Below are 13,020 nucleotides of genomic sequence, written 5' to 3'. Positions count from 1 at the left end.
TCTGCTCCAGCCTAGAGCTGCAGAAGTATATCTGCTCTGGAGCTTCTCCTCCCACTCCTTCCCCTTCTCCATTCTCTGATCTGGCTGGCTGAGGTGCTTAGCTGTGCACCCTGTTGGCACCTGGCTGTGTCTGGCACAGAGCAGCCCCGTCCTTTTTCTCTCAGAGGCTCCTCTGCAGCCCTGTCCTCGCTGCCAGCATCTGGGCATGGATACCCAGAGCAGTGAGAGACAGTACGAGCAGAAAAGAGGATGAATTCCAAAGCTGGCAAAAACACAGCAAGACTCTGCAATGTCTGTACCAAGCCTGTGGGTGAGATTAAACAGGTTACAGATGACACTGCAACAAAAGAACCTCTCAGATTGTGATTTTGAGATGGGGAATGATTAATTCAAAAAAATGTGATCTCCCACTTGCATGTTATGCAGCTGCTTGCTCTCTCACTCTGTCACTGCTGCAGTCTCTCTTTTCACACCTTTGCTGGCCCCTGGTGTGGGTCATCCTCCTCGGGCCTGGCAGCTGATCAGCACTTAACAGTCTGACAGCTCCTCTCTCACAAGAAGAGGGAAGCAAAAAGATAGAGACATTTTTCCATCTTCTTTGATTGTCAGTAATGGTGTCCTTAGGAGCTCTCAAAATGTCTTATGCATCTGAGCATTCAACAGATCTAAACCATCTCAAAGTTGCTTTCTAAATCTGCTTACACTTTTTAAATCTGACAAGGTGGTACCATGCTTTGACACCTTGCTATGCCTCCTTCTGACTTTTTAGTGCTTTGATCTTCTTTCTGGCAAATTCTTCTCTTGCCTCATTTCTGAATCTCTCTAAGAAGAGAATTAAAACTCCTGTTTGGACCATTAACTGTGTCTTTCTAGAAAATCAAGAAACATATCATGCTAACATGTTGAAGATAACATCTCCAAAATTGGATTATCTTTTAATGTTTTGCCACATTTTACTTTTATTGCAAGTAGACAGTCCTGCTCATCTGGCCCCAGGTATTCCAAGAACCTGTTAAATGCTTTAGTTTCTTCAGTCCAAAGAACCAGAGTTCTTTTGTTCTCCTCACAAAATGAAAACTCTCATATTTTTCTGTCTTGACTGTAACCAGCTTCTCCTCATCTTCCTGAAACTTAACTCATGCTGCTGCAGTTGGTTGGAGGCCTGTTGCTTTTGAGCATGTTAGAGTATTCTTAATTTCTGTTGAATCAGCTGTTTGTAACACATGAATTAATTTTTTTCATTTACTCCTTTTAAAAACCCATTGTTGTCTTCTGTTTCAAGTTTTTTACTGTATCGGTTATTGTGTGTTTAAACTATTTATTCTCATATGTGACAAGCATGAATGTTTAGGTAACTACCATCATATATTGAATTCCCTCCCCAAAGTAGTCCATGCATTTGTTCTCAGTTGTCTGTGTCATGCCCAGTCTTGGAAGTCTAGTGAGAAGTGGACACTGCACTGTCTAGACAGTGGCCAGAGGATAATTTTGATATATATCTTATTATTTGCCTATTTTAAGACCTCAACAACAAAATTAAGCCAGCTCTACAAATATCTGGGCATCATAGCTATTCTGCCTGCAATGGTCTTGTTCTTTGCTCTTTGTTCTTACTGTTTATTTGCCTTTGTTTTTACTTCTTGTACTAAATAAGGTTCCGACACATTAGGAAAACTGTTTACTTCTCGCACATTATGTTTGTTTATAGTTCTTTAACCGGTCACGTATTTGTGACTGTAATGCCTTATTCAACAAAAAAGACACAATAATGCCAGTTGAAAGGAAAAGCCTTTCTAGTATTTCTTTTAAGAAAAGATTGTTGTGGTAACAGAAGTGGTTGTTTTAGAATCACAGGTGAGTCTGGATACAACTTTTAGCCAAAAACTATCCTGAAAGCAGATCACTTCTTCCCTTTTTTCCTCTCTCACATTTGTGTACACTGATAAAATTCTTCTTGCTGCCTACTGCTCACCCTGGGTAGCAGTTGGGTTTGAAGCACTGGTGAGTGTTCATAAAGGAAAGGCTGGAAAGCAGGATCTGTCTGAAGGAATCATCTGTTCACCAGTGAACCAGAATGAACACTCTGGGTGGGTTGAAATGCATCTTAAGAGTCGCTGTCTGGTTGTTTGAGGATAAATTATTTGCTTGGTGTAGGATGGGAATATGCTTTTTAAATGTATGTTCAGTAAATGCTTTGAGAAAGTAAAAGACATTAAACTACAATGGAAATATCATAGTAAGGAATATCACTGGGGATGTAGTCTTCTGAATAGTTCTAAAGTAAAATAAAGCTGGAGCTGTACATTCTGTATTCTTGAGTACAGTAGGTAAGCAGCAATTAAAATGGAAAATTGTAGCAAATACTATAATAACTGGTGCATTGATGAAATGCATCAGGAGGATTTAAATGACTGCACCCTGTAGTCATAAATCAGGTTTTGCTAGATAAGAGCAGGGCATAGAGAATCTGCTTTTTAATGTAGCATTCATTGTTTCAGGAAAGAAAAAAGTCTTGTTGTATATTAAGTGTGTATAATTTCCATTTTGATCAGCATAGTATAACTTTGTCCTCATGTGTCTCAGTCAATATTCTAGAATTAAATATTACTATTCTAGCTTATTAAGTGTAGTTTTGGTTTTGAATCTTCAAGAATGCTTTTAAAATATTCTTTCATAGCAATGCTATATCATATGTTAGTGAGCAATATAAAAAAGAGGACTTAGGATCAATCATAAAATAAACTGATGAAAATGCCTCTAGGTTTCGTAACTGCAAGGCAATAATTTTAAAACTGAACTTTTCCACCTGTGTTCAATTCATCGTAATAATAGCTAAACTTGACCATTGCTGATATTGCAGTTTTCCATACAGAAGCGAAGGTCCAACCATTTAGAACTACTCTCTACTCCAGTAATTAGGGTTTTCTCCGTGAATCAGTACTCTTATTTCAAGCTCTAATGTCTAGATTTTAACAAATAGCCATTTTACTTGGCTTTTAAGCACCTGCAAGAACTGAGAGGTTTGTAACCTGGCAGAGTTTTGTGACAGTCTTCAGGGCATGCTATCATTTTTTCCCCTATTGCTTCTTTATGTACAATATAATCCAAATGACAGATGTTTATTTTTGCTGAAAAATGTCCTCAGACATTTTAGGATAAGTAAGATCTAGACATCTTGATCTTTATTCAGGCTTTGTAGTACTTTGCTCAGCAAGCAGTCCCACTGACTCCCATGAAATTATTTTTGAAATTTATACGCTCTTGAACAGGAGTGAAAATGACAGAAGGCCAGTCTTAGGATTGCAGGTTTTTTTAAGGGTCTGGTGCATGCTTTTGCACGCATTTATTTTTGTGCAGTTTTGAAAGACTGCTAGGCTAGGTAAAAACTAACTGGTAAAACTCATATTTCAAGATGACTCATCCTCTAGGGTGCATTTTCAAAGCCCCTGTATGCTGAAAGGCAGGACAGAAACTGATAATATGCAGGGAGAAAATAGGGAATAATAATAGCTGCATCAAATAAAGCCCCATTCAAACAAGACCTATGAAGTCATAGACCGAAAGCAAAAGATGTCCTTCTTCTGAAATATCAGTTAATAGCAACAGAAACGAGGCAGACCTGAAACATCTGTCCTAAACTGAAATTTAGTTAGACCGTTGGCATAATGTACATTAAAGATGCACTACAGCAGCCTCATCAAAAATAACCAGTGGACACTGCGAGGAATTTACACACCGTGTAACACAGGGAGAGCTGAGATCTCGCAAGAGCTGTAAATGAAAGAAGGCATGGAGCCAAATCAAGTACACAGAGTAACTGTATCAGCAAGCATGAGAGCTGGAAGAGTGTATGACATGTAGCAGTCTCCTGCCTTCCTCTCTCTCATGTGGAGTGTGAGGTGTGCTGATAAGTGGTGTGCTGAGGTTATCCACACCTCTGACTGCTGTGTAAGAATGGGGCAGGCTGGGCTGGTGATGGTAGAGTTTTCAATAACTGCATAGAATGGAAGAGCAGGAGAAGGGATGGTTCTTGTCGGGGAGCTAAAAAAAAATGGACAAAGTGGGCAATGGAGGAGAGACTGTAGATTTAAATGACCATTTGGGAGTTCCATACTGAGACATGTAATTGAATTTGAGCTTGCTGAGACTTCATTTGTGAGATATGAGTTCCTGAAGCTTTCAAATGAGATGGGCTCACATCTAAAGAGTAGACTTGCCTGTCTTTTACTGCTGAACCCTGGAGTATAGCTGGGTATTTTCATCTGGAAGGAACAAAAGTTTCTCTGTTCCAGATTGTCCAGTTAGGATGCATTGACCCAGATTACAGGAGCTTGTGGCCTGCTGTGCTGTGGGGCCTTGATGGTAGCTGTTTGAGAGGAGAATAACTCAGAAATTAGAGAATCAGCTGAGCCAAAGGCATCAAAACCCATAGAGCACATCACTTTGAGATAGTAAGTAACAGAAATTTCATGCACTGAAATTCTGTATATAATTAGGACAGATCAAGAAGGTGACAGTCATTATGATGTGCTACAGGAGATCAAAGAGGCTGCAAGGTTAGAGTAGACAGATTGAATTTCACCTCTGTATAGATTAATAGATAATGTAATTTAAGACTCCTGTAGGTGGCTGCTTCTTCAAATAGCTAGTTAGAGAAGCCATAAAAAGGAGAAGCACCTCTGGATTTATGCATGAGGGACTGTTTTAAAACTCTCCTCCTGAATGGCAGTCAAATTCAACATTCTTGTAGGAATGACAAAGCCCCCCTGAAAAACAATCTAATCAAAACAAGGAAACCTATAAAAGGAAAATAAAAATGAACAATCCAAGACTGCTAATGGCAAGCTTAGGGTTTATAGACTGCATATTAGACATTCAGAGAAGATGCATTTCTCTGGTTCAAAATTATTCAAGCAATGCCATTAAGCTAAAAAAAAATCTATTTAAACAATAAAAAGAAACTCACTGAAAATCAGAAGTTATTTCCAACTGAGGATAATAGAAAAGAATATAAATTGTGACAGATTCTAGAAAGTCACTCTTAATAATACGTACACATATTTTAAGGAATAATTTACTAAATACTTAGATATTGCTAAGAAGTACTTATTCAGATAAATCAGAATCAGACTGCTAGAGATGCAAATGCAGTAGGAGTTAAATATGGCTTAGGTGTAATCAAGATATAAATGGACACCTCAAGAAAGAAAGGGACACAGCAGAAAAGCTATAATGATTCTTTTTAACAGTGAATGGAATAGCTCAGGGAATTTCCCACTTGGGAGTCTTTGTTTGTGAGGACAAGTCAGAAGAACTGCCTCAAACAGAAGTCTCAGGTTTAAAGCAAGCTGATAAATGCAGAATCAGAATTTGTCAGGCATGTAGCATATTTATCCATGGCTTCAGGATGAATTGAGTAGTTGAAAATTGAGTTGCTTGAGGCATTAAATATAGCTTATAATATTTTTAAAAACAGAAATTAATATTAGATAGACACTGTTTATCCAAAAGAAAGACAGGGTGTTCCAGGAAACTAGAATCAGGAAGTCTGGTTTCTGTTCCAAGCAAATCACATACAATAAATTATTTATACCATTTCTGAAATGTGGCAAAAATGGGCAAAACTCAAGACCAGGGGTTTTATGTAGAGGACAGTCTGCCTTATAAATATGTTTGAAAGATTAAATGAATATGTGAACAAAGGCTCATTTGATTAATATTGTATTTTGATTTTCAAAAGGTTTTGACAAGATCTTTTACCAAAATCCACAAAAGAAAGTGTAATAGTATAAGGAGAAAAGGTTCTTTCATGGCTTAGTACTTGGTTGAAAGAATAAATGGACCATTTTCACAGTGATGATCAATATGAACTGTTGGAAATATTCATATTTAACCTGGAGAAGGGATGAGTAGGAAGGTGACAAAGTTAGCAAGTACAAAATCTTTCAGCATTGGAAAATGAAAGAACTGCAAAATGTTCAGAAGGATTTCAAGATAGTCAGTGGCTGGGTAGTAAAGTAAACGATGAATTTTTGTAGCAATTACAGGAAAAGTAGAACACTGAGAAAAGTAGTTCTACTTGTACAGTGATTACAGTGATTTCTGAATTAGGCACTACGGGCTGTGAAACAGCTCTTGGAATTACCTCGGACTGTGCCTCAGGTCTCTCAACTCAGTTGTGTCTCAGCCATGGTCAAAAACATCAACAGGGCCTAAGGAAGTGTGACTGTTTTTTAAAAAACAACTGAAAAAAAGTCATCAGAAAAACCAACCAAACCAGTCTACACTATGCACTCCCTTCTTAAGAAATTTATTAGAAGTGGAAACAGTGCAGAGAAGAACAACATAGGTTTTTGGCCACACCAAGCAGTTTCTCTGTAGAGGTATTGAGTCGGTTTAGGAGTTTGTGGCGTATGAAATAAAAATGTCATGTAGGATATGATAGAGGTATATTGAAATCACAGATGACATGGATAAAGTGAATGGTTACTTGCTCTTTTCTATGACATGACAATTAGATGGCAGTAAACAGAGATTTAACACACATCAGTGGTTTTTTTCACACTATACAAGGCTAATTGTGGAACTCCCTGCTAGGGAGCCTTATGGATTCTGAAAGTAAAAGCATGTTGAAAGGCCTTTAGATGAATATAATGGAAGAGAAGGTTTTCAGGGACTGTTAGATCCAAGGAAGCAGGGATAAGTTTCAATTTTCAAGATTTCTAATATGCAGATTTCTGGAAGCTCAGAATTCAAATCACTGTATACATGCCCTATTCTTACATTGTTCATTCTTACATCTCTCTCAGATGACTCTGAGTTAAATAGATGGTGGTGTGAGCAACAGTAAACACCCTAGTGTTAAACCTACCAAAGGTGTTGCTTTGAGCACTGTAACACATATATCTGATAATAATAATGAAAAATGAAATATATCTCATGTTTTCTCCCTCTTCTCATAGATTTGTTGCCTGGTTTCTGTCACTGCAAGACTGGCTATGCAGGAGAAAGCTGCAGTCAATGTGCCTTGGGTTATACAGGATATCCTGAGTGCCTGCCCTGCAACTGCTCCCTCGAGGGCAGTGAAAATGATGACCCCTGCATCGGTCCCTGCATATGCAAGGTATGGATGTCAAATTCTTCTGAGCCATAGAAAGATACTGATGATACTGAAATTAATGCTCTTTTTTTTTATGCCAGAGCATTCCACTGCTCTGCCTAGCTCTGTTAGTATCTATGTTAGCCACTTCTCACAGAGCACTTGTTCTTGGTCCTGTAAAATCCTAGAAGGTCTTGTGTCATCTCAGAACTCACTGCAATCAACATAGTTACCTAGGAGCTTGCTGCCAGTCATACAAGTCCTTAGAAATCTGTAATGAAGGGATACTTAAGAAGTCTGTGCATAATTTGTTTCAAACTCCATCCTTATCTACTCAGAAACTATGTTTACAGTATTGAGGATTCTAATAGTAACCCATAAATGTCACTCAAAAAGAGAAAATGAAGTGAACAGGTGATCTATTAAAACAAGAAAGTTGCCTTTTAGGAGTACTCATTACTGATACATGACATTCTTACCAAAATCTATCCTTTCTGTAGGAAGAATTTCTTAATTTCTGGGAAGAATATTTAAGAGGGTTTTTCTCTGTGTGCCATTGTGTACCTCCATCAAACTATGTCTTGATATTATATCGAAATGAAAAGCATTTTAAAGCACATGTATCCACTTATAAAATACCTAGCTGTAAGAAAAGCTTTAGAAATGGTTGTACTTTCTAAGTCACCGTCTAGTAAGTGACCATGAATATGCCCAAAGTTCAGCTTACTGTACTGTGGATCAATTTTTCTGTACTGTACTTGTGGGAATTCGCTTCCAAAATTTCATTAACAGAATTAGTCACAAATGAGAATTTAAAAATACTTATATGACATTTTAAATACAGGAATATGCAAAAAATGCTTCAATCTCATGCTGTGGACACACACAAAGCTCTGGTTTGACAGCTGAATAGCGCTGAAATCTACTTAGAGAATTAACCTTATCCTCACTTTATGTAGCAGCCACGTGCTTTCTGTCAGAAATAAGATCATCCATATCACATTTCTAATTACTTAGCCATCAAGTCTAGAAGATCATAAAAGGGTGATTTTGCTGTGTTCTGGCTTGGAATTGAGCTTTGATGAAGGTGTATTATGCTAAATACCAGATAACTATTGCTTAATGACTCTTATAATGTTATTGATGTAAAGCCATGACCTGTTAGTACACGCAGACCAAAATGAACAATTAAGGAATGGAAATAATTGTTCCTATTCCAGAGAGTTCTCATTATATGTACTTTTCCCTCATTGTTCATCTTTTGTCTTCTTTGTGCTCCTCCAATCCCTTTTTAAGTGCTTGTGGGAGAAAAATGATACTTTTGTAGATAGCTGAGAGACAGATGCATACACATTTATTTTCAGTAGCAATCTTCAAATTAAAATCAAAGCAGAGTATGGTCAAAGGGACACTGAAATCATCAGATTAGTTATGCTCCATATGAAGAATAAAGTGGGATGTCTGGTTAATAGCAGGTCTTAGGAAAAATGCTTCCCTTCTTTTAATCACATCTTTCAATTACCTATGATGAGCTGTAAATTTGCTAAAGATAGTTTTCTTGTGAAGGAAATTGCTGAAAAGCAGTTCTTACTGTAAGCAGCAAAATGCAACTAAGTGGGCGTTGGATTGTTATCTTTACCACATTAACTAGAGTAAACTAAAATACAGAACAGGGGGGCAACTATAAAGGCCTTTTTTCCTTAATTATTGTAACTTTATGAATGTATGTGGTCAAAGTCTCATCTGTGGATAGCTTAATACTGCACTGAAAAGTATTGAGAAATACATGGGGTTGCAGAAACATTGTTTTATTTGCTGAAGAATAGGTTAGATCTCCTTTCCAACTCTGATTTTTATTTATCTATTATTCACTGAATTTGCTGCCTACTCAATAGAATTCTATAGGTTTTACTCACAGATGATGTTTGTGACTGCAGAGTGGGCAACTTTGCATTTAAACATATTTGCTTTGGAGCTCTCTTTTTATTTTCCTTTTCCCACTCTGCACACACTAAGCATATCAACATGGTATGAAACTTTTGGGACCGGTGTTCGTAATTCTAGTTTCTTAAATAATGAGTGAGAGTATCTCTGTGCCCAGATGTTGCCCACATTATTTTGCACATGAAGCATGAGTAACCAGTTGATTTTGACATACCCGTGGCAGTAATATGAATTGATGAATCCCAAGATTTCTGGTGAAAGTGTAAAAATGCCAGTCTTGAGATTAATGAGATGTTGAAGTTAAATGTAATTGACTGATAACTCAGAGTTTTATTAAAGACACTTGTGGTTTGTTTAATAGTCTCCATATTACTGAAGAGGAGTATAGAGCACAGCAGTAGAGACAGAGCAAAGATACTTTGCTGCACATATTGTTACTGTAAAATTAGTGGTGAAAAACCTTACTACATTTTTATTGTATCTCCCTTTTTGCTGGTCATTGCCCCTTCCCGCACACTGTCTCTATTTTCTGTTAATTCATGCATTCTCTATCACTTTTCCCTATACCTCTACCTGCTTTGCCCTGCTTCTTCCATCTTGGCCACATCTTAACCAGGAGGCTATCAAATGGCTTTCAGTGAATTTACTTCAGAGCTGTGTATTTTGAGCTATCCTAGACTACACAGTGTAGGCAGGGTTTTTATGATGTGTTCATTCTCTGCTGATGCTGAGCCAACAGATTGCTCCTGTGTGCATACCACAGAGCTCTGTCTCCAGGGTTGAAGAGATTGTGCATAATACTTCTGAAAGGGGAAAAATTTTCTGAGCTATGTTGGAGAAAATACTGAATTACTAAGCCAGCACCATATCATGAGCCACTTGCAACATATTCCTTGTAGAAAACCTGGCTTTAATTTTGCCCATAGGACAAATTGATTTATAGCGTAAGATAGTGGGATTTAATGAACAACATAAGCTTTCTATGAAAAATATAATTACCAAATGCTAAGTTTAGAATAGCTCATGTATATTTAGTGCCTGTGTTTCTGCAGGGTACACGTTTGCAAACCTGGCTGCATGGCTGGCAAACACATGTGGTAATGGAAAGAAGAAGTGCAGCCCTTTTAGCACTCATATATATCCTGAATTCAGCTACTGATGACAGGCCTCTAAAAAGCTGATACTCTGAAGGATTAGTATGACTACTGCTATGTACCTCTAGTTTGCATCAGTTGGATGTGCATGATTTTATCAGTCGTACCTACATACTGCTGTTGTAGAGGTCATAACATTGTACCATACTTCCTTGCCCTCTGAGACTCTCAAGTGTGAAGGATATAAATTAGATTATTCCCTGAAATAAAGTATATCCATTCGTACAGAAGAAAAATGACAACTCTTTAATGTCCAAATTTGTCCTTTTATTTACATGCAGCCACATAGTACCTTTTATTGTGTAAAGGATTTGCTACTAACATTCATAAATAAGGAAGTCTTTCCTATAAATGTCTTTAGAGTCCTCCTGAAGAGTAAAAAGCCAGTAATCTCTTAATTCTCATCTATGACAACTGAAGCAATACTCTAATGTGCCTTTCCAGGAACATGTTGAAGGAGAAAACTGTGATCGTTGCAAACCAGGTTTCTTCAATCTTCAGCAGAATAATCCCGAAGGCTGTGAGGAATGTTTCTGTTCTGGGAAAACAAGCATCTGCACTAACTCTCACTTTACCTACAGAAGTGTAAGAAAAAGAATACCATACCAGTACATGTAATTGCTTTTGTGTGTTGTCACTGACCATTGTCACTGTGTTTCTTCTTATTAGAAGATCATGCATGTTCATTATGCCCCATGTGAGTTCGTGTTCCTTATGGGTCCCTTCCAACTGGAGCTATTCTACAATTCTATGATATTTTTCATCTATCCAAAAGCAAATGTTTACAAGCTTTGTCTCTCTTTCTTTGTGAGAAAGTTCTGAAATAGAGCAGTTAAAACTGTGAAAAGCACAAAAGAAGCTATAACAATAAAAAATGAAGCCACATGCATAAACACAGTCCTGGAATGTGCATGTATAACAACTCCTGAGTAAAATGCATCATATCCATAGGGCAACCTCTTTTCCAGGTAATTATTAAATTTCTAGACCTGAAGTAATTAAGAATTTTGAAACACTAAATGTACAGCACACAGCTTAAGTAAGAAAAAGGAATGCCTTGCGGGGGGCATTTTGAATGCATTTCTTTTGTATGCTGCATTCCTAGGGAAGGATGTGAGAGGGAGATGAACCTACTGTTCTTATTTGTACTGTAGAAAAATGTCTTTAGCCTGCAAATATACTCTGAACTGTAAATTAGTTCTCAAAGCTCAGACACTGATTCCACTGAAACGGATGTATGCTACATATTCATGCCTGTAGATTGAGTTTGGGAAATGTATTCCAGGTCTACCAGCTCCTGATTTTGGCCATATTGTTTTGCTGGAAGTCTGCAAATAACATCATATATGTCTAGTGTTCTTATTTACATGCCAGCAACTTGGGAAATTTTCCATTCCATGTCTGAGCTCATTTATTGTTCTCCTTGTATCCAGGCTCCAGAAACCATCCTTGTGTGAACAGTGTGCTCTTCTCTGATGATTCATTTCTAGTTATGGGATTTCAGAAATTCAAGTTCTGGTGCTTTTCAGCACCAAAAAAAGTATAAAAGTATAAAAAGTATATCTGAACTTGTAAGTTTTAAGGTTTTAGCATTGAAAATTATTATAAATTATGCTGCCTACAGCAATCAGAAAATGTATATTCATTTGTCAGCTCATCTTCTGTACAATCTGTGACTGATACTATTTATTGAAAACTTGCATAGTATTTGTATATGTATATTCTTGCACATATGTTTGTATGATAGAATTTCCTTCTTGCTCTGAGCCATGAAGCACAGAATGCAAACACTTGCAGTTATTTCAAACTCAGAAGTTGTAACTCCCAGTCACATACAATAAGAAATGTTTTCTGTTACTACTTTGTGTTTTCCATGGTTCCTACACTGCTGTTAAACCTAACCAGTTTTTTAAAAAATGGAAGTATGAGAAGCTGTGACTATTGAAATGATTGGTGTCCTGATTCTTAATGTAATGTGAGTTTTATTTATTTATTTGCCTTCCTATCATTATAGATAGAAGACATGAATGGTTGGTATCTGAGTGACTTACCAGGTCTCATCAGAGTTATTCCCATGCAGAAGAGATTTGATGGGCATCAGCAGCTTAGCATCAGCAACGTGATTGCACAAAAATTACTGCCACAGATTTACTATTGGAGTGCACCCAGTTCTTATTTGGGCAACAAAGTAAGTGCAGATTATACCAGCCTAAACACTAATTTTATGTATTGAGAAAAAAGGTAATGCTCTGAAGGGGGGGTGGAACTGAGGTTAATAACCAATGAAATTGGTTAGCTATTTGACCAGAAAAATTGCAAGCAGAAAGGAATCACCTGTATGGAGTATCCACGTGAGGCAAAAAGTTAGGTAGAAAAAGTTAACTAAGTACCTTTAACCTTGAGCCCTCTTTGGTCACCTGCTGTCAGGTGCTAGAGAAGTCCAGATAGTTCACAGCATTGGTTTTTGAATGAACTAGCTGGTGTGTGGTGGAGCTTGGCCTGTTCTCTTCCCGCCTTGTCCTCTGCTTTGAAAACCAGTTCCCTCGTCTGCTTTTCAGAGATGCAGGTTGTGTATCAGATGTTGTGGGGGTGTGTTGCAAAACTTTAGTGTTTGTCAGGAAACTTGTGTGTGGGGATCTCTCTGCCCTGGAACTCAGAAAAATGGTGTTGTGACAGTTCTAATGCATGTATTCAAGTCTGCATGTATCTAAGTGTGCATGTACACACATATTCACACCCCACAGGTAATACCAAATCCACAATACTTCCATACTTTTTAACAATACTAATATTTTTTCATGAAAATCTCATTTTTTTTTTCCA

General features: G+C 37.5%; 1 protein-coding gene across 5 annotated transcripts in view; it reads left to right on the top strand.

Annotated features, from left to right (window-relative positions):
- Positions 1 to 13,020, top strand: part of LAMA2 (laminin subunit alpha 2) — a 343,741-nt gene that overhangs the window by 131,172 nt on the left and 199,549 nt on the right. For all 5 annotated transcript variants that reach the window (XM_069010799.1, XM_069010798.1, XM_069010800.1 and 2 more), the window contains exons 10-12: positions 6,963 to 7,123; positions 10,642 to 10,782; positions 12,212 to 12,385. In XM_069010799.1, the coding sequence (XP_068866900.1) occupies positions 6,963 to 7,123; positions 10,642 to 10,782; positions 12,212 to 12,385 (476 nt within the window). The remainder of the gene's footprint in view (positions 1 to 6,962; positions 7,124 to 10,641; positions 10,783 to 12,211; positions 12,386 to 13,020) is intronic.

Source organism: Aphelocoma coerulescens, chromosome 3, assembly GCF_041296385.1.
Source record: "Aphelocoma coerulescens isolate FSJ_1873_10779 chromosome 3, UR_Acoe_1.0, whole genome shotgun sequence".
NCBI classification, from domain to species: Eukaryota; Metazoa; Chordata; class Aves; order Passeriformes; family Corvidae; genus Aphelocoma; species Aphelocoma coerulescens.
Note: the sequence above shows the minus strand (reverse complement) of the source record. Positions and strands in the feature narration are given on the sequence as shown.